The 25,701-nt window shown below is 50.6% G+C and overlaps 1 protein-coding gene across 2 annotated transcripts in view; it reads right to left on the bottom strand.

Moving 5' to 3' along the window:
- Positions 1-25,701, bottom strand: part of LAMB3 (laminin subunit beta 3) — a 48,855-nt gene that overhangs the window by 6,040 nt on the left and 17,114 nt on the right. For both annotated transcript variants that reach the window (XM_054026453.1, XM_054026454.1), the window contains exons 4-19: positions 21,145-21,259; positions 19,734-19,807; positions 18,862-19,053; positions 17,468-17,531; positions 16,742-16,935; positions 15,383-15,503; positions 14,438-14,626; positions 14,165-14,320; positions 12,709-12,905; positions 9,912-10,023; positions 9,148-9,520; positions 8,278-8,438; positions 6,378-6,586; positions 4,625-4,828; positions 3,621-3,765; positions 746-953 (exon numbers count right to left, since the gene is read on the bottom strand). In XM_054026453.1, coding sequence (XP_053882428.1) covers positions 746-953; positions 3,621-3,765; positions 4,625-4,828; positions 6,378-6,586; positions 8,278-8,438; positions 9,148-9,520; positions 9,912-10,023; positions 12,709-12,905; positions 14,165-14,320; positions 14,438-14,626; positions 15,383-15,503; positions 16,742-16,935; positions 17,468-17,531; positions 18,862-19,053; positions 19,734-19,807; positions 21,145-21,259 — 2,714 coding nt within the window. The remainder of the gene's footprint in view (positions 1-745; positions 954-3,620; positions 3,766-4,624; positions 4,829-6,377; positions 6,587-8,277; positions 8,439-9,147; positions 9,521-9,911; positions 10,024-12,708; positions 12,906-14,164; positions 14,321-14,437; positions 14,627-15,382; positions 15,504-16,741; positions 16,936-17,467; positions 17,532-18,861; positions 19,054-19,733; positions 19,808-21,144; positions 21,260-25,701) is intronic.

Below are 25,701 nucleotides of genomic sequence, written 5' to 3'. Positions count from 1 at the left end.
TCATAAAATAAACCCATTGCAGTCTACAAGGGCGCTCTGGTGGTGGTGGTGGTGGTTGTAAAGGGACAAGCCTCCCCACTTTCATCAGGATACTAAATATGCCATTTAATGCTCTTGTCCTCTCCCTTAGTAACTGTGCGATTATAATGGAGATCCTATTACTGACTCCCTGGAAATCCCTGTTCAGCTCTATCATCTCTCATGATAGGAGCTCAAAAGAAGCAAAAAAAGGTTCCCATTGGTCAGGGAAAGATCTCCCCACCCCAGTATCTATAATGAAGGGATGTCAGACTATTGTTATTAGCAGCAGGATTTATTATATGCATTGCGATATCAGCTAGAGGCACCAGTCAAGACTGGAGTCCCATTTCTCTAGATACTGTACAGACACACAAGCTATGGGGCTAGAATCCCAGCTGATATGAATCAGCATAGCTCCTCTGAAGTCAATGCAGATTTACACTAACTAAGGTTCTGGCCAGCAGTCAGGTGAAATTTGGTTCCAGTAAGTCTGGCAGCATTATCCCAACCATGCTGTGTAACGTGACTCAGGCACAAAGGTGGTGAATCTGAGAGGGGGAGTTGCTGGAAGGCCACGTGGACAGTGAGCAGCAGGATTGAAATGGGAGTCTCTCTCTTCTGGAGGGACTTGAGGAATGCAAATATAGGGCCACTTCCATCCATTTCCGTGGACTCTGGGTCAGGCCCATAGACTCTCATCCCATTAGCTTAAAGCCCAGCTTACCTTGCCTGTTCAGCCTCTTGCTGGAGCCTCTTGGCCTTAGCGATATCCCCAGCTGTTTGGGTGAGGATGCTCTCAGGACACTGCAGTTTAGCAGCCAGGTTTCGGATCTCAGTCATTTTCCTCAGGACCGCAGCAGTGTCCGTTGGGAGGCGGAGTGAGAGCACGTAGTCGCTGACCTCCTGGATGGTAGCAGGGTCAGTGGCTGGGTCTAGAGAGTTTACAAACAAACAAAAAAGTCAGGAAGAGCTGCAAGAATAGAGTGCGGGCAGGTCTGGGAGCACAGCACGGGGAGCCAGAATTCCCAGGGGTAGGCAATGCAGCAGGTGACCGTAAACACCAGGTTCAGGGGTTACGAATTCCCAGCTCCTCTAGCTCCCACTACCTCCTCATTCAAGGAGTTGTGTGTGTTTGCCAACAGGCGGCCAGATTACCACTAACTTAGTCCATTAGTGTATCCCCCATTTTACAGTCCCTCCTAAGGGACCCTAGGCAGTACTTCTGCCAGAGCCACTCGCTACGCAGATAAGATGTTCTGTGTGTCGCAGCTGTAAGTCAGTCTTTGTGGTTCCTACCACGCAGGCAGGGTTTCAACTGTGTGAGAAAATCCAGGAGGTGATTCTTTGACAACTGAACCCTCTGAGCTCAGGGGAGTCCGATCAGTTGAGCAGAGAGACAATGGGCCAGATTCGGCTTTGCACAAGTCAGTGCAGGTCGCTGCACCAGCTAACACTAGGCATAAACTTGACCCATTGCCTGGAATAAAATAAGAACTGGCTGATATTTAACTGAGGACACTGCCAAACACTTCAGCCAAGCTTCCACCCAGAGTACTAAGACAATACCTTTGATTTGACAAAGAAAGCTGTGAGGCTAAATGTGGAGCACAGTCTGACACTAGCAACAGACTGAGTAGCACATGTATTCCAGGACAAGCCTTCTCCTAGATCACCACTGAAGGTAACAGATCTGAGAGAGAAGAGATGTGCACATCCCAAAGGATGTTAGGTTAGTGATTAGCTGGAGCTTGGTAATCTCTATAATACCAGACAGTGCTGAATGACCTGATTTTCTTATTCAGCTAATGCTCACAAGGTTGATCCGTTATTAAAATCTGCTTATGAATTATAGGTCATCTCACTGGTTGTGGGGCACAATAACTTCTTTCGCCTGGTTAATAATCTGCACCCTAGAAGATTTGCTTGAGTTTATTTCAGGTCAGCAAGTGCTTCTGGAAAGCTGGTGTAGGTCTGAGTGCTGTGCAAAAGCCACCATCATAACTGATGCTAATTGAGGGTCCTCAAAGGCTGTCTCGGCATCGAGGCGAAGGAGAACGTACTCTGCTCTCAGATGCTAGGATAGAGGTACAATGGCAGTGGAAGGCATGTGAGGAAGTGTCTCCCTGCTGCCGCTGTACTGTACCTACTCTGCAGATGGAGTTCTTGGTGCCCCGGGGCTGCCAATCCAGCACTTTTCACCTCTGCTAAATTTAGTTGATTTGTTTTTAACTGTTTTTTTTCCAATTTGGAAAAGGAGAGTGATTCCTGGACAGCTGCAGGAAGCATGGCCAGATTTCTCATTAACTTCTACAGTACAGAAGGCTGAGGTCTAGCAATTTCTGCCCTCCCTGCAGCCACTTATGGTAACGTCACAGATGGCATTTGAAGGCCATTAAGGCAATGGGCTAAATCTGTCCCCGGTGTAACTCCGTGGAGGTCACCAGGGTTACACCGCCAGTAGTTAATCTAGTTCTGTGTGAATGGCACAATTAAAGCTTGACTCTGAAGATGTTGGTCATGGTCAGACTGTACTTCTACTCCCCAGGGGAGAACTAATTTAAGTTTCAGGTGCTGAAGGCTCAAACCTATCTAGATATAGTCAAATACCAGAGCTGACTACATTCAACTTATATCAAAGTTAGTCCATTTTTGAATGCAAATCTGCTGTCCGGGGCTCACGGTGCATTAGTGACATTTACACTCTTAGGCAAAGCAAAAGCAGCACTCCCTTTAAAAAGTGTTGTATCAGTTTAACAGTGTTAGAGTAAGAATATTAACCACATCTGGTTCCCTAGACAGTGCATTGTGAACTGATGCAAGGATGATATTGGGAACTGCAAGATATTATTAGAACTAAGAGAACTGTTCACAAAAAGGCCCAACACCAATCAGAACTTGCTTGTTCTCAGGTCTCATTGAAACTCGGACTGCAACTCAAATATTTGCAAACCTTTTGAAAGCTCCTGGGCCTTTTTTCCAGTAAATCTGAGGCCAATTTATTGTTTCCTTGCAACACGAATTAGGTGAAACTGAGCCATTTTAACTGAGTTTTGGGCTTCATTTGAGCTCTAAATACAAAGCAAACCTTGGAGGCGTTCAACGTACATGGATCAAAACCAAAGCAAATATTTTGTACCGGGAGACAAACCCCTGGGTTTCACACTGCTGTGGTTATTTTATTTCCCCTGCTCTTCAGAAAACACATCTAGGGAGCTAGAGCTGGTGGGGATCCCAATGGCCCAGTGATTATGTAACTCTTTTGCCAGGATTCCATTTCTCAATACAACCAAGAAATCCTCTCATGAGATTTAAAGACTAAGCGGAAAGCACAAGGCCAGATCTTCAATGGTTTCTTTAACTGTACTCAGACCTGGCACATCCAGTGTAACCAGCCAACAAGCCCTTGTCCAGGTGAATAGGTGTAAGCCGGGTTGGGGGAGTGATTCCCTGACCTGTTCTCACCCCTCCCTTTTCTTGTGGCTAAGGTTTTCCATCCACAAAGGGACATGCATGGGCATGCTGTGGGCTTAGTTAAGGAGTCCCTTAGAGCTTTCCCCTCAGTGTCCTGCCCTCGCATGCATGGAGACGGTTGGATTTACCTGACAGGAAGTTGCGGACTTGCTGGATAAATTGCTGGATGCGTCGGATGTCTCCTTCTATCTGGGTCCTGGTTACACTTACTTGGTCCCCGAGACGTCGTGCATTGCTTTGGATTTGGTTTGCAGCTGTTTCTGCTGCCCTGATCTGCCAACAACAGTGCCCCCGGTAAAGTCAGTTTCTGCTTGACACAAGACAGCCTAGAACGCTCACCAGCCCTGTCCAGACTCTGCAACCAACTCCCTGGGTGACCTTGGGCAAGTCACTTCACCGCTCTGTGCCTCGCTTGCCCCATTGTCAACAGATGGGAGGAGAGGCTTGAGGGAAAAAGATTTAAGATAGGATTTTCAAAACAGACTTTCAATGGGACTTGGGCTTCTAAGTCACTAGTCTCCTTGGAAAATTCTGCCCTTAGCATGTGAAAAGTGCTGTGAGATACTCAAATGAAAGTCTGTAGGAAGGGACTAATGTGGCTAACGTGTATATGCTGGGTCCTAACGAATGATTGTGCAGAGAATCTGTAGCATTAGAGCAGCATCGAAAGGCCTGAGAAGTTTAAGCTTTCCAAACCCCCACTCCATCTAGCATTGCTGCCCTGGAAATTCAGTGAGAACAAGCTCCCTGGTGACCTTCCCCGAGTGCTGGAAACACCTGGAGAAGAGCTGTTCCCTGGGTATTTCAGACCTTTGGCTTCCACTTTCAGAGGGAGCCAGGACATGTGAGTCAAGCACAAAAACCACCATTTTTTTTAAAGAAGTTCTACTGACATTTCCAAGCCACCCAGGAAATTCAGGTTTAGGTGAAGTTTGAGGTGAGTTATTTGAGCTCTCCCTAGCCCTGCCGGGGTAAATATGCCGGCCATCCCCCTCTCTGCTTAATGAAGGTGACACCTCCATTGCAATGTATCATGGGAGCAGGTGAACGCACAGTGTGTATGCTAATCAGCCCCTCCTTGCCGTTACCTGTGGAAGCAGACACCCCTGAGCTCCTCATTCCCTGTACCTACCATCTGCATGGTCTGCTGGAGCTGAGTGTTTAAGCCATGGAGCTCTCTGGTGGTCTTCTCAGCAGTTCTGATTGCGCCCCGTGACAGCGGAATGATCCCTCTGCAGCTGAGGCCTGTTCCGCACTCCATTGTGCTGTCCTGCGGACACAGCTCCCCGTCACAGTGCCCAGGGGTGCAGGCCTTGGATCTGACACCACTGCAAATCTAAACACAGAGAGAAGCCGCATGCTGTTGAGAAGGCTCTGATGGTATTGGTGCTACTTCACCATCAATGGCACAAAGACCATAGCGGAGATGAACTTTCCAACACAGACACAAGAAAACAGGTGTATTCGTATATCCATGGGTGCACAATTCTTTTAGGACTATTTCTGGTGTAGCATTCAGCATGGGCTTAAAGGAGAGTGCATGCAGGCGTGGCTACATATGAGCGTAGTGCAGGAGTGTAACAGAAGATGCACACAAGAACAGTTCGTGGAGCGTAGTGAAAGGTATGTCTTGCAATACAGAGCAAATACATTCTGTGGGGAAGAGTTTATAAAGAGCAGTGGAGGGTATGCACAGATAGCTGTATGTAACTCAGGGTGAGCATACCTGGGTACAGTAGATGGAGTAGATATTTTTGGAGGCAGGTATGCACTCACTATTTGGCAGCTGTCAGTGGCAAGGAAAAAATGGTATAGTTTCCTGTGCTCCAGTTATCAGATCTGTGAGCAACAGAAGAAGCTCCATACAACAACACAAGGGTGTCTAGAAATAAGCTAATACGCTTCAAAGGGCCAGGGCACGCCTGGTCTCCAAGTTATATGTGATGCCCACGATACCCTGCAACCCACAGGTTTGGGATTGCAGTCACCTTCTGACATTATCACTGGGGTCTATTCAGTGAGGATGCCAAGAGGAACAGTCTGGGAGGGTTCAGAACTGGTGCAGGGACTGGCATTTACCCCCTTCCTGTCAGAGGCAGGGATATGTCACCTGGGGGTGGCTCTGATGCTGTGAAAAGCAGCGAGATGAATGGGTGATGGTCTCCACAGCAACATACATCAGGAGACGCTGAAATGCGTCTCCATGGCAATAGCAGAGCAGCGTAGGGAGGAAAAAGAAAAGGAGACCTTGACCAGAAATCAGACAGCTCTTGGAGACATAATGCAGTGAGAACCGCTGAGGAAAAGTTTCACTGGTGGGGAGACCATCCAGTGCCTTGGTATCTGCTGTTACCAGACAAGCAATGCTCAAGCTTGGCTCAGCTGAATAGCACCTGCCAAGAGCCCCAGGACCACACCCCTTCGGGACCTAAAACAGAGCAGTGATGCATCCTATAGATGCTAGAGATCCCCACGTACCATGCTAGGCTGCTTGGGTCAAGGTGGAGTAGTGCAGGCTGGAACCTCTACCCTCTGTGCACTGCAGCCGGGTCTTAAAAATGAGAGTGTCTCCTAGACAAAACGTAGGTCTGCACTGCAAGCAGAGGTGCGAGCACAGCACGTGTAGACATGCTCAAGCTAGCTTTGATCTAGCTAGCTCAAATACCAACAGCAACTAAGTTGTGGCATCACGACTAGCCGCTTACGTATATACCTAGGGTCCTGGGTGGGCTTGAACAGCCTACGTGATAGGTGCTCAAGCTAATGAGGCCCTGTTTGTACCCACGTGCTGCCGTCACACCTCTGGCCGCAGGTAGACGTATCCTTCGTCAGAGATGCTTTGACCACCTCATTTCAGCCTGCGACAGGATCCATGTCTCCTTCACCTTATTTATAGTTGGCGTCAAGTTGGGGGAGGAGGCCATCTCGCCCTGGAGGGCCTCCAGCCTGGAGGTGTGGTCTGTAAAGCTGCTTTCCAGCCTCTCAGTCGTTCTCCGGTTCTCCCTAGATCGAGTCAGCAGGCTGGAAGTGCCCGTTATGCGGTAACTGGCGTTGGTGGAGCTCTGGTAGGCAGAGCTGACAGTCTTGAAGGCTCCTGCAGGAATAAAACCATGTGCAACGTGAATGGCTTCATGACTCATCAATGCAGCAGTGCAACCTAAACCATGGGATTGATTTTAGCCTGCTGGAGAATGTGTGGTGGGGAAGGGGGCGGAAGCTGCGCGAGTGGTTAGTCACAAGGATAGCGATTAACGGTCCTTTTATTGATTGCTTCACTGTGAACTGCAGCCTCCCTTGTGTGTCTAAGTCTGTCTTTGAGCTAATGGCTGTAAACAAAACCAGAACAAAACACAGACAGGTCCGATCCTGGGATGCATTCCAGCCACCCTCAGTGCAGCCCAGGAGCAGCGGCTTTATGGCACGTCTATGGCTTTCCCACGCCAATCCTGGGGACCAACAGGGCCTGGAGTAGTCCATGGGGGGGCTGCTCTATTTCACACCCATCTATGAGGGACTGTCCTGATAGCATGGGATCACGTGATTCCCTGGCCATTCCCACGTTCCCCTGGCCAGAAACCCTCCACTGGGAGCCAGAGGAGGGGGCGGCACAGGCGTGGCTGCAGGAACTTCGTACCCCTCTATGGTTATTCTCCTTTGCTGGAGCGGAGCAGTTGAAAGTGGCTATAGGGGGACCAAGGATGTGGAGCCACAGATGAAAGGAGAGGAGTGACCCCTACAGGGCAATGAAAGAGTGAACTCACTTTAAAGTAAAACAAACCACTGGTAAAACCTTAGGTTGAAAAATGCGGAGGATTCTGGGTGGGATTCTAGTATTCAGCTGAACCCCACAACATCTCAAAGGGAATCTCACTACAAACCGCCGGGAAGCTCACTACAAACCGCCAGGCTTTTCTTGGTTTCCTGCTGAAGCTATTAAAATTCTCAGGTTCACCATCCGACCCCACCAATCCGCCCAGCGGAGGACCCCTTTGGAATCACGGCAAGGGAGTCCTGCTTCCTCTCTACTGCTCAACAGACACGGACACCCAGCCCTCAATGGGAGCAATCAGAGAGAAGCAGATGGAACTGCACAGAAGAAAGATGGAATCTACCATAAGCCTCGGAGGTCGTTCTCCAGCGCTTCAGAGCAGTGCTTTGCCAGCAAAGCCGAACAGAAGTACAATGTGCAATGAGTCAATGAGGGAAAGCAGAAAACAATAAGAAATCTTTAGGGAACTAGCTATAGCAGGGATGTGAAGGCAATCCACCAATATCATCATCACAAGGCTTAATTAGCTCTTCCCAACAGTGTCTGACAACCATTTGGCTCTCTCTTCTACCCCATCACCTCTTCCATCTGTGCAAAAGCTTCATTCGTTCAGCTCCCTTCTAGTCCTGGTGACAGATTCTCCGAGGGGCTTTTATTTCCCTTTTTTAATTAAGCTCAGGCTGTGTTTTAGGAGGAGAGGTGCTTCTGTAACATCCAGAAGAAAGTTTGTGATGTCTGGGAGGGAAATCAGCTGGACTGCTGCGATACTAGTAGCAACACTGACCTTCTGATGCTAAGCTTTGGAGACGAATTCTACCAGCTGTAGGTGCAAACTTGCTGATGAAAGCTTAGAAGTTTGGTGGAAAGAGCACCTCTAACCTGCATAACTATTTGCTGATCCTAAATTGCCCATCGACACAGAGATGCTCCTCACCCATCCGACTGGTGGAAAATTAGCCAGAATTGCAGTCACCACGGATGGTCGAGTACAACTGCATTGAGCCAAAACTGCCTACCTGAAAGGTCTGTGCGGCGGCTGGCTTCAAACTGGGTCTTCTTAATCTGGTACTGCCCGTTAATCGAAAGCAGGCTTTTGTCCAGGTCTTCGAGATCATTGGCTAGAGAGAAGGTGTCAATCACAAAGGGTAGGTTGGGATTTATGCCCTGGACCTGCTGTCTGAAATCGAGAAAGGAGAAAATAAAATGAACCCTATTAGAGAGCACCATCTGTCTGTCTCACGTGTATTACGTGTAGAGAGCCCAGCTGAGATCAGGGCCCCACTGTGATAGGCATGGTACACACATAGCAAGAGAGAGCTGAGAGTTCCTGCCCCAAAACTTTAGCATCCGAATAGATACCGGACAAAAGGTGTGAGGGGAAACAGAGGCTTAGGCAGGGGAAGGGATTTCTCCCGATCACAGAGGAGGTTGGTGGCAGAGCCAGGAATGCATCCTCAATCCAAGGCCAGCACTGTCTCTCTGCCTTATCTGTCTGTCTAATCATCTGGGGTGATAACTTCACTAGGACGACCTGTGCAAACAATGGGAATGAGGGGCTCACAGTCGGTTCTACCCCGTCTGTGGATTAGGAGGACAGATAGGTTGGCAGGATGAGCACATATGGCAGGACCTCCACATTGTGCGATCGCTGAGCCAAGCAGACCTATTTTAAACTGAAGAACAGGCAAAAATATTAGTGCCATTAAATGTGTAGCGTGCTAAGTCTGTATGTTGAGCCCCTCTCTAGTATTAGGTCCACACAGGATAAGAGCCTACTACTGCAGCCAGCCCAGGGAGTGCTTCCTTTGGTTCAAGTGCTAGAGGCCGGTATGGGGTTCTTGGCACTGGGAACGGATCATCTGTACAAGTGAGGAGGAGTCCTTTACCTGATTGCTGTGAGCATGCTGGACACCTGACCCAGGCCCTGCTCTGTCACTAGTGGGTTGCCGAGGATCCCCTGGATCTGCTGAACATTGCCTTCCGCTTCCAAGATGCGGGTGCTGAAGCCAGCACCCCCCATACCCAGCTGCAGTCGTGAGGTGGAGTTTCTCAGGCTGGCTTGGCGCAGGCCGAACCGGCGAATGTCGCTGTCGTAGGTCTGGAAGCAGGGGTGGCACGTCTCGCAGTGGGGGTAGTTGCTGCAGTAACCCCGCTGGCACTGGTCACAGCGAGGCCCGGTAAAGCCAGGGCGGCAGAGACAGCTGCCTGTGGTCTTGTCACATCCCATCCCCTCCATGCCCTGGAAATTGCAGTCACACTCTGTTGGGTGGAGAGGGGGAGGTGAAAGCCTGTGACAGGCAAAGCGGTGCTGCTAAATCAAATCCCCATTGAATCCCGCTTCCCCTGCATGGACTCTCTGTGGAAAGGAATTAGAGTGGTGAGCCCCAACATCTCGCACCTTATCCAGGATGCAGAGGGGAAGGCTCTTGCACGGAGGGTGGCAGGAAAGGACCCAGTAGGAGGCAGTACTAGGCACATGGAGGGATGGGAAGAGGAACAGAGAGACACAGGGGGGCTGTTCCAGAGGGGAATGATCTCGTCTACCAAAAGCAGCAAGGTTTTGAAGTGGCAGGACAAGGGCCAGGAGATATTTTTAGAAACAACAATTCCCTGGTGCTGAAAAACAGTGATAAAAACCGATTGTACGGACCTCTGCATCCTGTCCTGATGTCACCGTAGGATCCATCTGGACAAACCCGCAGGTGGGCAGCAGAGCAGGTACGCCCCGCAAAGCCTTCCCGGCACTGACACTGCCCTGTGAACTACACCAAGAGAGGCACATCAGTGGGGAAACAGCTTTGAAGAATGTCTGTAGGGAGACAGGGGGAAAGCCCTCCCTCGCTTGTTCTTGAACCAGCAAATCACATCCCCTCTTAGCAATGTCCCCTTTGTAGCAGGACCAGTGTACAGAGTCCCCGGCAATGGCAATCCCACGCTTCCTGGAGGAGAAAGTCTCATCAAGCTAGTGGGAGGATGTCTCCTGGGGTTGGGAATCACGCTCCCAGCTCAGAGACAACTTAAGAGGCCTGAATCCTTGCAGCCCCTGTTGGCTCAAGCGCTTTTGACAACCCACATCCCCGATGTTTGAAAACGTTGGCCCGAGTCCCATGCTAGCTGTGATGAGAGTTCTCCTCCCCTCTGCGTCTCCTGCACCATGGAGACCAAAGAGCTCTCTCTCCATTATTCAAGCCCTTCTGCTCTGACTCATTGGCTCAGAATCTTTACTGGGCGAGAAACAAAGAATGTAGCACAGGATTTGATGTTTCTGCCATCGGAAGATGCTGATCTTACAGACTGTAGACAATGCAAATGCAGGGATATTACCATATCTCTCATTGACAGTATGTGGGGGGTGGGTGGAGATTGGGGAGAGATCATCAGCTGGCTTTAAGTAGGGAGATGTGAGTCCTTAGACACCTGTCCCCACACTGCTCTGACTGGTGACCGCAGCTTGAACCATTCTAGGGGCCCACTCAGTCTCTGAATCACCCTCAGACCCCTGCAGTGCCCAGGGGAATGCAGGAACACTGAATTTCATTCCCCTCAGTCTCCACTGTGCATGCCCAGCTCAACAAGGCCCATTTCCAATGCTTGTATCAGCTGGCAGTCCTCTGCAGCCAATGTCTGTTACTGAATTCTTTGCATGGTCCACTCTCCCAACAAAGGGACTATAATTAAGGGCAAAATACCTGCCTGCTCTGCTTTAAAAGCCAATGATTTTGCAGCATCATGCTGCCCCTTATCCTGCCCCATACAAGTGCTAAGCTCAGTCTGCAATGAGCCATCCCAAAGGAAAACTCCAATATACAGTCCTTAGTGAGGAAGACCCTCTTTCCTTTACAGGGGGAAAGAATCAACTGACACCCAATTCTCAGGGACGGCTATAATGCAAAAATACAACCTGGGGCTGAGATTGGATTGTGACTCGAGACTTGGGTTGAAATCCCTGCTCTGCCACAGACTTGCTGTAACCCCTGCACAAGTCACTTAGCCTCCCTGTGCCTCAGTTCCCCATCTGTAAAATGGGGATAATAATCCTCCCTTTGTCAGTATTCTCTGTTTTGACTGTAAGCTCTTCCAGGCAGGGACTGTGTCTTATTACATGTCTGTGCAGCTCCTACCGCAACGAGACACCAGTCTGAGCTAGCCCCTAGGGATGTCTACAACACAAATAATAAACAAATAACGTTGATTCCAGATTTCAAACAGCCCCATGTTCGAGATGTTCAGACCTCAGGTTTTCGTTTTATGTAGGATAGAGGAATCAACCACAAAAACTGGATCTGGGTTTGAATCCTGAATCCTCACAAAGCGTGGCCCCAGTTGTTCGATTTTAGGACCCATCTCCAATTGTTAGAATTGGCATATTTTTCCTAATACATAATCTGAATTTTCCTTGTTCTCCTCTCACTGATTAATTAGGATAATTAGTCCCCCTTCTCCTTCTCCCACACCTTAAGAGCTCCTATTAGGATTTCTTTGCTAAATAGCAGACCTTTCAAATGGCTTAGCCTTGTCTTTGTAATTACTGGTTTGTCTTGCTGCACTCTATGAAGGGCATGATGGACTACAGACAATTGCCGGGTGCTTTAGGGACATGTGATGCAGCCCTTTCCTTAAGGGGAGAGGCAGGTTCCATAGAAAAGCAGCAAGATGAGACCATCTAATAAGTGGTCTCAACTCTGCGATCACTCGGTGGCACAATACCATGTCACCACGGCACACAGCAGGGGCCCTGGCTTGTGCTGCTGCTTGTGACATCCTCAGCTGTTCTAATAAACCAGCCAGCCCAGTTCCCTTCTCAGAAAGCTCCATTCAAGCCAAGAGCAGTGCCAGCAGCACTAACAGAATTATTTTTAGAATTGACTGAAAAAAACATGGGGAAAGAGAGGAAACTGCAAAAAATTGTGCTGAATTTTTTTCCTAATTTTTTTTCCATAGAAAGTTCATCAACATTTTGAAATTCATAAAATTTCAGCCAGTTCTAATTAATACTATTGCCCCCCACTTGTCTATCTGTGGAATTTATATGGTCCCCATTACTGCAATATTGGAGTGCCTCGCAACTGTTAATGTATTCATCCTCACAACACCTCGATGAGGGCTGTAATCCTTTTGGAGAACCGCAGCACAGAGAGACTAAGTGACTTGCCCAAGGAGATACAGGATATCTGTGGCACAGCAGGGAACTGAACCCAGGTTTTTCAAGTGCTAACCTAGTATCCTGACCCATCATCCCACCCACGGCACCAAGCTAATAGTGCTGTTACACAGCCATGGTCACACAGGGCTTTAGCAGCTACCGAAGGGGTAGATGGAGCGCAAAGTGCTCCCCGGCAGCGTGACATGCGATACAATGACCCAGTAGCACAATGCCTGTCCACGCCCAGGATTCCCACGCTATTGCTGCCAAGTTAGCTCCCTAGGCTGAAATCTGGGGTCTGTACCTGGTTACACTGGGGGCTGAAGGCGTTGCGAGGGTCGCAGTTGCACGGCTGACAGCCTTGGCCACTGGCGATCTTCCAGTGATTGGCAGAGCACTGATCGCAATTGGCTCCCACCACGTTGGGCAGGCAGAAGCACCTTCCTGTTTCGTCGTCGCAGGGTGCGTCCTGGCGTGTCCCCAGGATGTTGCAGGCACATTCTGAAAGGCAAGGAGACTTGTTCAGCCAGTGCTGTCATTAGAACCGGGCGATGACCACTCCAAGGCCGGGGGGATAGTCAGGCTGCTTGGGGGGGGCAGATTCCTGAAGGGATGTCTGCTTTAAAGGGGCAATGAGCATGCAGGAAGGGTGCAAGAGGGGGGTTAGTTCAGGGGTCCACAGGATGGCAGCACAGGGACAAAGTCTCTGCAGGCCTTTCCCCCAATATTCAGAGACAAAAGGAGGCAGCTTCTATACCACCTCCCCTGTGCCAGAGTCTGGTGACATCAGTGCTACTTATCTGGTTTAATACAGTAGTGTGCAGTCAGACAATGCACTATGACATTGAGGTTATGACTCCAAAGTCTCTATGTCCCTGGGGTCTCTGTTCTCCCCTCCTGAGCCCTATCTAGTGCATGATGGAGATAATTCCATCCAGCCTTTTGCTGATCTTGTTCCCCATGCCAATGACTGAACCTGAGCCCACACTGCCACCTGCTGTAGCACAGATGCCAGCTCACCCCAGCACTGCACTGTCTTTAGCAGCTTCTGAGGCATTTGCAGAATCCAGTGTGAGATGCACATGACTAGCCCTGGGCGAATGTAGATCTGGAGGTCCTGGCTCTGTTCAAATGAGCACCCAAGGGTGTGAGTACATGACACCCCCACGCTCCGAACCACCAGCCGGTGATGCTCAGCAGAACAGGTTTTCTCATCAGGTCCCAGAGGGCCCTGCTTGTTGCCAAGCTGAAAACAAGTTCTCTTCCTCAAGACCAGGACACAGCCACTGCAGGGCTGGGTTTCGAAAACCTTCACTGGCTGGGGTTTTGTTCTGCAAGCCCCACACTGAGGCTGGCCTGGAAGCAGATCTCATTCAAAGCTCTCCGGGAAGCCACATAAAAGGGCTGGGTTGGACCCACCTTTCTCTTATGCCCCTGGAACCAGGCAGCTGGGACGCACCATGAAGAGGCCTCCGCTCCAGGTTCAAGCACTGCCAGAAAGCTCAGAGTGATTCTGAATTTACCCAGACAAGTATGTTCCCCCACCACCTTAAAAACCCACCTTCTCCTAAAGCCAATGTGTGCATCTGCTTTCCTAGTTTCATTTGTTTCAAGGCCAGAAAGGACCCTTTGATCACATAGTCTGGCTTCCTTCATAACCCAGGCCAGAGAATTCCCTGTTGCCCCTATATTCAGCCCAGTAACATGTGTCTGACTAAAGCATCTTCTAGAAAGTGGCGGTAGTTTCTGTGCTCACTCACTGTGGCATCCCAGGGGGTTGGCATTGGTGAGCTGGGTGAATCTGGGCTTGCAGAGATGGCAGCGGTCCCCTTGCACGTTCTCCTTGCAAACGCAGCGTCCGTTCAGAGGGTCACAGCTGGACCCAGGCACCGTGCCGTCCGGATCACACTCGCAAGCTGAAAAACACACACCTTACATAAACAACAGCGACAAGGATACCACGGAGAAGTCGCTGGGAGTGGAAGGGGCAGGTCTCCCAAGGAGATGGCCAGCGCCCAGGGAATGCCACTTACGCAGACAGGCTTCTGGATGGGTGACATCTTGTCGATGGTTGCGGAAAAAGTAGGCCTTGCAGCGTTCACAGTTCCTCCCCACTGTGTTGTGCTGACAGTCGTCGCACACACCTCCACTCACCCCACCACTGGCTTGGTACACAGCTGGGTCAAAATGGCACGTCTCCGAGTGACCATTGCAATTGCACCCTAGAAAGCGAGAACATCCCGTTTAAACGCTGATCATTCAGAAACCACCAGCGGCTGGAGTTCTTCCAGCTCAGCACTAGATGGCACTCGATCCTCGTGCATCACATTCACAATAGCTCTTAGCTATATCGTAGCATTTGGAAGTGGGCACTGCCAGGTTGTGTCTTTGAGGGAGGCTGTTGCTGAGGTTAAGCTCCTCGGGGCAGGGACTAAGTCTAGGGGAGGGCTGTCCAGCATGTTAGGACCCTGACCCTGATTGGGTCCTCTATGCACCACAGCAATCCTAATATAGCATAATATAAAATAAATAACAGGAGCAGATATTTCTGGGACTGGTTTTGCAAAAGCCATATTGGGATGGTTTGGATCAAGGTCTATTATTATTCTAAACCCCCAAGTTGTTCAGATGAATGGATTCAGAGTTTTGCCCCGCTCTAATTATTGCAATGCAATTCACTTTTTAGGAAGATTCCGAAAATTCTCAGTGTCCAAGTTAGTTCTACCCACAAGAACGTGGCATGCTTTTCCAAGCTGAGCATAGACAGCATGGGGGAGAAAAAGCCATTCACTCTGAATCAGGTCTACTGGTGAGAGCCACCCATTTTTAGATGGTGATGGGAAATAATAAAATATAAAGGGAATTAAATTCATTGCCCAGCCACAGCCCCAGAGTTACATCAGACAGATTTCAACTGGTCTGATGGGTTTGGCGAGGGCAAGAGAGGAAAAGAATGGCTGGACGGTGGACAGACATACTCCGGCATTCATTGGGGTTGCGGTCTTCTGCGGGTCTCCAAGGCTGGTCATTGTAGAAAGCTGCACAGCGATCGCAGTGTGGGCCGGCGGTGTTGTGCTGACACACACAGTGCCCATGAACCTGGAACAGAGACAAAACTTCACACCCTATTTTCTGCCAATCTGTTAGCTCACTGTGACACACACAGTGACACACACACACACACTGTGACACACACCTCTAGCAGTAGCTACTCCTTCTGGTCCCACTGCTCATTCCCCAGTTAGACTCACCTCTTTTTCCTGTCAGTCTGTGAGGACCAGAGCAGCACGGGGACAAAAGCTGCCTCTAGGAAATACGTGTAGATAGGGCCTGATGCTGTTAACATGAATTCCCAGCAACTACGCAAGGTATCTAATGGCAGGGGACTAGTACATACGCCAGCAGGCAGAAGCCTGTATTGGTGAATGTCATTTAGGTATGAAATAGAGTCAGCTAGGAGCTTTTGGGTCTCCTGGAGCCAGGGAAAGTGAAGACTTGCGGTGGCAAAAGGTGCAGTTACACCCTCACTTCACCGCTGTGATGTGCAGCCTGAGCCCTGGTCTACATTACAGAGGTAGGTCGATGTAAGGCAGCTTACGTCAACCTCATTCTGTAAGTGTCTACACTAAAATGTTGCTCCCGCTGATGTAACTCGCCCACTACCTCGACTTATCTCCACCTCCGCAAGAGGCGGAGCACTTAGGTTGACGTAGTTAGGTCAATGCAGTGTCAGTGTAGATACTGCATTGTTTACATCAACTTGCCTTTCAGAAGCCATCCCACAATGCCCCACAATGCCAGTAAATTGGTGCAAGCGCTCCTGCTGAGGACGTGCATCGCCGATGCAAGGAGCGTAGTGTGGACATGAAAAAGCAGTTTAATTACTGTGGTGGCTGTAAGTCAACGTAACTTAGGTCCACTTAATTTTGTAGCATAGATTTGCCCCGAGTAAGAATCCGTGCAATCAACAAGCACCACTTCGTAGACATTTCCGCCTTCCTCTTTGTGCATTAAAACATTACACACAGTGTGCTTTGCACGGAGCAAGCAAAAGAGCTCTGTTTTCCTTGGATCCTGTATCATTCCCCCCATCCTCCTAGCTCAGGCAACATGGATCAGCCCTGTCCCTCAATTGGCATGGGGCCTGCGTTAAGCAATGTGCAGCGCTCCCTCCCTCCTAAGGGCTGATCGTGCTGCTGAAGCAACACTGACAGTTCCTAGTCCCAGTGGAGGCCAGGACTGGGGCAGGAGCCTGGTGTTAAAACTAGAACTCGGGGATGGTACTGAGAACTGACACAGCAAAGCACTTGTCTCCTGGTTTTCCCTTGTGCTCTCACCTGCATCATGGCACTGGAGTCTGTGGGCGGGGCCCTGGAGGAAGTACAGCGGTCTGCGTGTCCATGGCAGAAGCAGCTTCCCTGAACTTGCATTTCGGTCACAGCATAGAAGGCGCTGGGTGAGCGGTAGCCCTGCTGCGGGAGGCGAGGTAGCTGGGTGAAGTTAACTCTCAGGTTGGTGAACTCTCCCAGGTCTGTATGGGAGAAGAGGACAAATGAGGAGGAAGTAGCGATGAAGTCACAGGCCGGCAGGGAAGCGAATGAGGCAGAGAGAACCAGTCATGGCACAACTGGCATTAGCTGGGCCCCTTTGTTGGCACCATCAGGACAGAGATCAAGGAGCAGAGAAGACTGAAGTATTCTCCTACCCATGGGATGTACGTCTCTCTCTATGGCCGGTCTGCAGCATATCTGTGGGACATTGCGGGGGAGGGAGGGAAAGTGAGATCGCTGCTGTGTGGGCTGTCCCTGCTCTGTAGGTTCATTGTATAGAGGTGCCCACACAGCACCTACTACTAGCATTAAAAGCTGCTTCGGAAACAAAGCACCTCGCAGCGCCACGTCATGCACAGCTTTACAAAGGCTGACTCATCTCCAGGGACCAGCATCCTCTACCTGGTGCTTAGTGCCTACAATCTTCTCCTTTGCAAATCTGTAGCTGGAAGATGCGCAAGCAACCCTGGGAAACCCCCCCTCCCCCAGGTATAAATGAGGAACTGTGCATACTACTGATGCTTTGGCTGCGAGATGCGGCGATGCCGGATGCCAGGTCAAGGGGGTTGAATTTGACCTGAGGAGAAGAACACAGAAGCAACATGTAAGATAGTTGCAGGGAAAAAAAAATATGGGTCTTTCTTTTCACCTCCCAGCCATCTAAACAATGAAATGCCTGCTCTGGAGCTCCCTCTTCTGGAGAAAGCGACAGAGTCCTGTGGCACCTTATAGACTAACAGACGTATTGGAGCATAAACTTTCATGGGTGAATACTCACTTCATCAGACGCTCCAATACGTCTGTTAGTCTATAAGGTGCCACAGGACTCTCTGTCACTTTTTACAGATCCAGACTAACACGGCTACCCCTCTGATACTCTTCTGAAGAGTAGTAGTTCCTGAGGACCATGCTGAAGGGCAGGTTAACATCGCTGAGGAATCAACAACAATTCCACCAAAATGCCCAGCTGCCCACAAGTCAGTAGGTGCCTTTATGCTTGGGGCGTATGAATCTTCCCACAGGACACTCCCTAGCCAGTCTCACCACCCTGCAGAACATCAGCAGAAGGTTCTCTTCTCGCTGCATCTGGGTGATGCCAGGGTCAAACTATAGACTATGGGCAGAGAATGCTACTGGGAAGGAGAGAGGGCTACTGGGGAGTTGAGACGGTAAAAATGGGGAAGCTAGGTGTTGGAACAATAGATGGTCACACAGCTCTGAGTTTGCTCTGTGTCTGCACCATAAGAAAGTTGAACAACCACTTGGCTAGACCCCCAAAGCATGTAAATAGGGCAACAACATTCCCGTGTTTTATTAACATCTGAAGAAGATATAGAGTGGAGGTGAGCTCTTTGGTTCGTTAATCACAGAGCTGCACTTCGTTCAACAGCCTGCAGTGGGCATTGTGTCCCTCCCTAGCTTCTCCCCTCCTTTTCAGATCTCCCGGCTTTCCACTTAACCCAATGGGGAAGAACAACTCCCTCCACAGCAGGAATTACTGGGCGAAATTCCAAGGCCGGTGCTATTCTGGCGTTCTGACGAGCTGATCATGTTGGCCCTTTCTGACCTGTGAATCTATGAAATGCCAGGGTGGCCAACTCCAGTCCATGGGTCATAAGCAACCAGAGGTTTCCATAATCAGTCCATGCTGTACTTATGTTGAATATTAGGGGGGAGGGATAGCTCAGTGGTTTGAGCATTAGCCTGCTAAACCCAGGGTTGTGAGTTCAATTCTTGAGGGGGCCAGTTAGGGATCTGGGGCAAAATCAGTTTTCATGGGAAGCTCCTGCATATTCAGGATGAGCGTGGCTGCAGTCTGCTCTACTTTATGGCCTTCTGGGTCCTGTCAGGTTGCTAACCTGGCCCTCCATGTGGACCTAAGGCAACGAGTATCACAGACATCGTACCTTCCCCCCGTGCAGAGGGTGCCCCTGGTGGGTCCGCAGTTCCTGACAGCGCACATCGTGCCAGCTCTGGGGGGAGCCTAGGGGGATCCGTGGAAACGCGGCGGCGCAGTCAGAGGCCAGGTACTGATAGATGGTCCAGGTCTCGCCAAAGTCGATGGAGCGCTCGATCAGCATCCCTACAGGCAGAGGTGCCTGGAGGAGGGGGGGTGGTGATGAGATCGTAGAAGTGCTGAGCACACATAGAGCAAGAAGCCCATTTTTAATTCCTCAGTCCCCTCTCCCACATGAGGCGTCCCGATTCTCCATGCATCTCCCCTTCCCTCCCCACAACAGAACTAACCCCCTCTCAGCCCTACTTCCTTCTACAAAGCCTTCGCCACGTGGGCCAGCTCCCTCTCGATCCTCTGCCACTAGCCAGAGCCTCCCCTGAAGCCTGCTCCAACTCAACCCCTCTCCTTGTGCTCATGGCCTCCCTCCTGGCTGGTTGGCTGACCTGGTCAGGGACCAACAGGGATGCCCAGGCTGCAGATCACGGAGTCACCTCTAGAAAACAGCCAATTATTTCTGGATGAATCAAGAAACCAATCTTACAAATACAGTGGAAGGAAAGGGGGGGGCATGTGTGCACATCTGTGTGTTTTCACACTCCGTTTCCAAACACACTTTTTAAAGCAATAATAAACCAAGCTCTGGAAGGAGCAGAATATATATTGGTGCCTTCATGCCCAGGCGGAGATGTTTGTTTGCCTGTTTGTCTCAGCTGGAGCCTGGAGGGGGCTGTGGGTTTACATTCTCCTCTGCTTGCAAAGGCCCACGGGCCCCTCCCAGCACAGTTTATAACCCACTAACGAAAGCGCAAGCTGCTCACGTACCCTGAAGTCCAGCATGATGCTGCTCAGCTGGAACTTTTTGTCGAGATCCAGCTGCAAGGAGACTTGGTTCACGTCTGAGGAGACACAAAAGGGCAGTTTTCAGAGCTGCAGACCTCAGAAAAACAAAACCTTCACCCATCGGAGCCAGGTCATTGTAACCTGCCCAAACCAAAACCCTGTTTGCGGACTCCACAACCCTCACCCTGTCATGTCCATCATTATTAGCCACTGGGGCCTCTCGGAAATCCACTGGCATCCTTCTGGTGAAAAGCGGGTGCTTTCTAAAGGGCTCTTGTTCTGTTTGTATCAGCGATGGGTTCCTACTGGAGCCCAGAGCCAAACCACCACTTTGGGCATGTTCAGGTCCAGATCCAAACCCACAACCAGAGCTGACCCTTCATGAAGCCCGATCCCCAGCTGGTGTAAATCCACAAAAATCCCTGGATTTCCGTGGGATTCTTTATACCAAAGGGGAGTGTGAGGAGTTTCACTGTTGTGATGAGAGCTGGTCTGGGATTTTCTGATTAATTTTTTTTTTTTTAATCAGAAGATGCCAATTTGTCAAAACAGAAACTTTTTGTAAAAATGTATCCGTTTGGATTAACATTTTGTTGGGAAGATTTCTCAGGTGCAGGGTGGAATTTCAGAGGAGTGGAGAGCCACAGAGACCCATCAGAACAGACAATAGCCCAATGCAGGGAGTAGGGACTTGAAGCGGGTTTCCCAACCCCACTTTCCTACCAGTTGTATAGAGAGCTATAGATATGGTCCTAGCAGACCATGTGCCAGGGTTTCTTCCCTGAAATCTTTTAAGGCATCCGTAATGGAGACTCGTAATTATGCTAATAAGCTGCCTGTAATTTATAAAGCAAGCAATGCTAGCTATATCTCCCCAGGATATCAGTGATCACACCCATAAGGTCAGGGTGCTACCATTTAGGCAAACTAGGTGGTTGCCTAGGGCGCCAAGATTTGGGGGCGCCAAAAAGCGGTGCCCCCAATTTTTTTTTACAGCGTTCCTACGCCCCCTCCCCGAGCACGCAGTCGCCGCTCCACTTCTCCCGCCTCCCAGGCTTGCAGCGCCAATCAGCTGTTTGGCGCCGCAAAGGAGAATTAGAGCAGGAGCAGCATGCTCGGGGAGGAAGTGGAGCAGAGGTGAGCTGGGGTAGGGAGCTGCCGCACGGCTCCCCAAGGCGGGGAGCTGCCGTGGGGGGGGGGGCTCGGAGCAGGGGGGAGACTGCTGTGGGGAGGGCGCCTCAGGGCGGGGGGGGGGATCTGCCGCAGGGCTGGCGGGGGGGGCAAGGTGGAAGTTTCGCGTAGGGCAAAACTGACCCTGCATAAGGTGTCCATGAAAGGCAGCTGCAGCTTCTGGGATGGATCCTAGCAGCTTGGAAGAGAATCCGGTACCTACCATTCTGGGACTGCCACCAGTGCATGTGTCCTTTGGAGGAAAGTACGTTCTCCACCCGGTGACTGTTGTGAGTACGAGGCACTCGGGAGTCACATCGGCAGCATTTCATCCTCCACTGAAAGGAAAAAGGAGGCAAACATCAGATCCTGACTATGTGCAAGGCCCTGCAGACTCTGTAGCAAGTGGGAACAAAATTTTCTTGCAAAATCTCTAGATTTTGCAGCACTCTGGGCTATTTCTATAACCTCACTGGCAGGAGGTCATGAGATAAACCCATATGTTCTATTACATCGGGACTAAGAGAACATAAGCAAATAAGTACCATCTCTTTGCTCAGATTGCTGGCCACCACCAAACCACTAAGGGGAAAAACAGGGTTTTCCAGCATTGCACCATGAGACTATTGCATTGAGACTCAAACAAACCACCCAAGATTGAAAAGTGGTGCATAAGATTCAGATAAATGGCCACACTCGAGATGGTAGCTTTCCGCACACTCAATAAACAACCTGTGAGATTTGGGCCAAAGTTTTCAAAAGCAGCTGCTAATTTGGGGTGTGTTTGTTGTTGTTGTTGGGAGCCCATTTTGGGCCTGAATTTTGGAACAGCTGTGCAGCATGTTGATGCAATGGCTTCTGTAAAGGCTGGCAGTTGTCAGCCATCTCCAAAAGGTGTCGGAGGTTTGCTCTGGCGATGAGTCCAAGAATTCAGCCCAGAAATGAGACTGTAAATCCCATGAGGTCAGGAGGGAGGAAGGGACTCAGTTTTTCCAGTTATTTATTTTAGGGTTACCATATTTTGTGCCTCCCAAAGGAGGACACTCCACGGGGCCCCGGCCCGCCCCCAGCCCCGCCCACGCCCCCTCCCCAACTCCGCCCCCTCCCCAAAGTCTCCGCCCCCTCCCCTGCTTCCCGCGAACATTTAATTCGCGGGAAGCCTGAAACAGGTAAGGGGGGGTGTGGGGGGAGGAGGCGCGGCCCAGGCTGGCCCCCCCCGGCGGCTCCAGCCTGGGTCGGCTCGGGCCCTGGGGTGCCGGCCCGGCCCCCGGCCGACCACCCCCGGCCCGCCCAGCACTGCCGGCCCCCGGCGGCCCGGCGCACACCCCGTCGGCCCGGCTCCCGGCCCCGCGGCCCAGCGCACCCCCCGGATCCCGGCCCCGCGGCCCAGCGCACCCCCCGGATCCCGACCCCGCGGCCCAGCGCACCCCCCGGCGGCCCGGCCCCGCGCCCCCCCCGGCCGGCTCCCGGACCGGCCCCCTGGCTCCCGGCCCCGCGGCCCAGCGCACCCCGCGGCCCAGCGCACCCCCTGGCGGCCCGGCTCCCGGCCCCGCGCCCAGCCCGGCCCGGCACCGCGCACCCGGCCCGGCTCCCGGCCCGGCACCATGCCCCCGGCCCCGCGACCCCGGCCCGGCCCCGCACCAGCCCCGGCCAAAGAGGCCCCGGCCGAGCCCTCCCGATTTTCCCGGACATGCCCGACTTTTGGGGATTTCCCCCCGGACGGGGATTTGAGCCCCCAAAAGCCGGACATGTCTGGGAAAATCCGGACGTATGGTAACCCTATTTATTTGTATGGTGGTTGGGCCTGGAGACCCCCAATCAGGGACCAGGGCCCCATAGTTCTGGCTATACCGACACACACACAAACCGACAGACACATGCACGACAATCCCCACCCCAAAGAGTTTAGAACCCGAGTAGCCCAAGTTATACTTAGTCAAGCCTGCCTGATGGCGTGCCAGCTTTTTGATGGAATTTGTACCCGGAGAGGCTGATGGTTAAAAGTCGCCTGGCTTTCCCCTGACCTTGGGGGCTGTTCCCCCTGCACTGAGCCTAAAGGCCACTTTGAGTTACACAAAATGCCACCAATCATCAGCATGGCACTGGGCTGTCCCAGCCACTCCTTTCCTCCAGCCGCACCTGCAGCCTGGCAGGAGAGTAGCATAAGAATCCCTAGAGCAGCTCTGTCTCACCAGAGAATCACCACTTAGACAGAGGCAATCTTCCCTGGAGTAGTGCAGCTGGATTTAGGGCCCAACTACACAAGCAATGCAGCTGCACCGCACCAGGAAATGAAGCCCAGTATGTCCCTGTTTAGCTACGAGCTCTTCAGTGCAGAGAAAAGACTGCAAAGCTGGTCTGTTATCTTCCACAGTGATAGATGCCTTTGGGCCTTGCCCATAGCTGACGGCTGCACTGGATGGGCTGAGGGATGTGTGTAAAGCAGAATTCTCAGTAAGGAACTCAGGGTGACCACAGAGCAAATGTAATAGGCGCCTATATAAGACAAGGCCCCAAATATCAAGACTGTCCCTATAAAATCGGGACATCTGGTCACTCTAAAGCAACTAATCATACTCCTGCTCTCTGCTTCCCATGTTACATGAACCACCAACCCGCCTGGGTGGTGGAGGGGGATGTTGCCGAATGGAACGCTGAAACGAAGCACGTGGCGGGTGAGCAGATGTAGCAGATTGGTTTGGTCCTGCAAGCTCTGGAGCTTGGGTTGCCAAGCCTCCAGGATTGTCCTGGAGTCTCCAGGAATTAAAGATTAATCTTTAATTAAAGATTATGTCATGTGATGAAATCTCCAGGAATACATCCAACCAAAACTGGCAACCCTCTCTGGAGCCTTGGCTCATACAAACTCCAGAATCCTATTCTGCATGGTGCCGTGTTGTCTACACAGCACCCCCGGGCCCCTTTGTGAGTGGCATGATTTGAATTTGTTTTGACAGATTTGAAGCATGTGGGGAAGGGGGGTGCAGTGTGTTTATTTTGATGTTTTATACCCCGGAGACAGTACATTTAAGACTCAACTTAACACCTCTGGGTTCTGGTGTGTGGCAAATGCAAACACAAATCTTAGCCTGAGTGTCTGTACAGAGGGTGTTTAGATGGTGTCATGATGTTGGTGATGAATATATATCACTCAAGCTGATCAGGAAAATATGTATTTCTCCCCCATAAAAAATGTGGGGATTTTTTGGTAACTGAAAACCAGTTTTTGGGGGTTGACAAAATCCCAAATATTTTAGCCAAAACCTTTTTTTTTTTTTTGTGCAAAAAACTTGTTTGCAACAAAACCCCATTTTTTGACTACAAAACTTGTTGTTGAAGAAATTCTACCAGCTCTAGACACAAGTTCTCAGTGTCAGTGAGCCTTTTCCACACAATCCAGTGGGGCTGTTTATTTGGGTGAACAGAAAGGCCTTTATCTAAAATGCTACATCTTAGCCCAGCCTCCTCTGCTCCCTCTCCCTGTCAGCGGAGCAGAGTGCAAACAGCTTAGTGGGTGAAAGGTTACTGGGTGGAAAGTCAAGCGGACCAAAGTTCATCCCTTGAGAGTGTAATTCAAGAAGCAAACTGACACTGCAGTCAGGCAATGTGGGGTATGTACAAGGGATCCATTACAGGCTGGTTTCTAGAGATGGGGAGAAACAGGGACTTAAGGGGGCCCACAAATATGCAAGGAAAGAGCGATCGGGCAAAGCTAACGCCGTTACTTTTGGAAAGCCTTTTGGGTGAAGCACACTTAGGCTTGGTTGCATGTCTATGGAAATCCATGCAGTAGAATTTGATGGAGGGGAGTGATAGGGTCAGGAAATAGGATAACAAGGTTTGACAGAGCAGCAGCAGGGCTGATGGGGAAAATTGGTTTGCACAGGAGGAAATACTTTACAGAGGGGGTAATTCAGTTGTAGGCGGATATCCCAGCTGAGATGGATGTTAACATGGTTGACCGAATGGGGCTCAGATACTGTGGTAATACGCATGGTATAAATGCCTGGATTAACAGAGGTACGAGGACTGATGTAGAAAGGGCATCATGGAGAGGCCTGGCGGTGGGGAGGGGACGATGGCTGGCAGGTATTACAGCTGATAGGGAGCAGGCAAATTGAGACTTCCATTAGAGACCTCTCAGCCATGCTTGTAGCGGGTCCATTGCTTCACACTGACTCAATAAACATTCTAGGCTTCAGAGTGACACACAGACCGACTGACAATCCTGGAATCTTTGCATATAGATCCTCACGTGGTAGGGCAATGCTATTATCTCCATTTTACCGGTGGGGAACAAGGCCCAGAGAGACTAAGCGATGGGGTCTGTGGAAGAGCAAGTTCCAGGCTAGTGTCATAACTACTGGGCCTTCCTTCCTCTCCTCCCTATCCCATAGAGGGATGTGACTTATCCCTCAGTTCGGGGTATAAACAAAGCCGAAAACTCAAAGGAAAATCCTTACCCAAATCTGTCATTCGTTGCCTGGGTTTATCAGGAAACACATGAAGCCGAGCATGGTTTTGAATGGAAAACCATAAATCAGCCCTAGATTTATTCAACACTGGGCCCAGATTTGCTTGAAAGTTTCACAAACCTGAGGTCAGATTAAGGCCTGACACAACTCTGCTGAAGACAATGAAACTCCAAATTAATAGAGCTGCAGCCGCTTACACCAGATCTGAATATAGTCTGTGGCTTGATTTTAATGTGTAATAAAGCCCAAAACCAGGTGAGTTGCAGGTAGATCTGGGTTCCACTAAGATAAGAGAGCTACGGGGA

This window comes from Malaclemys terrapin, chromosome 4, assembly GCF_027887155.1.
Source record: "Malaclemys terrapin pileata isolate rMalTer1 chromosome 4, rMalTer1.hap1, whole genome shotgun sequence".
NCBI lineage: Eukaryota > Metazoa > Chordata > Testudines > Emydidae > Malaclemys > Malaclemys terrapin.
Note: the sequence above shows the minus strand (reverse complement) of the source record. Positions and strands in the feature narration are given on the sequence as shown.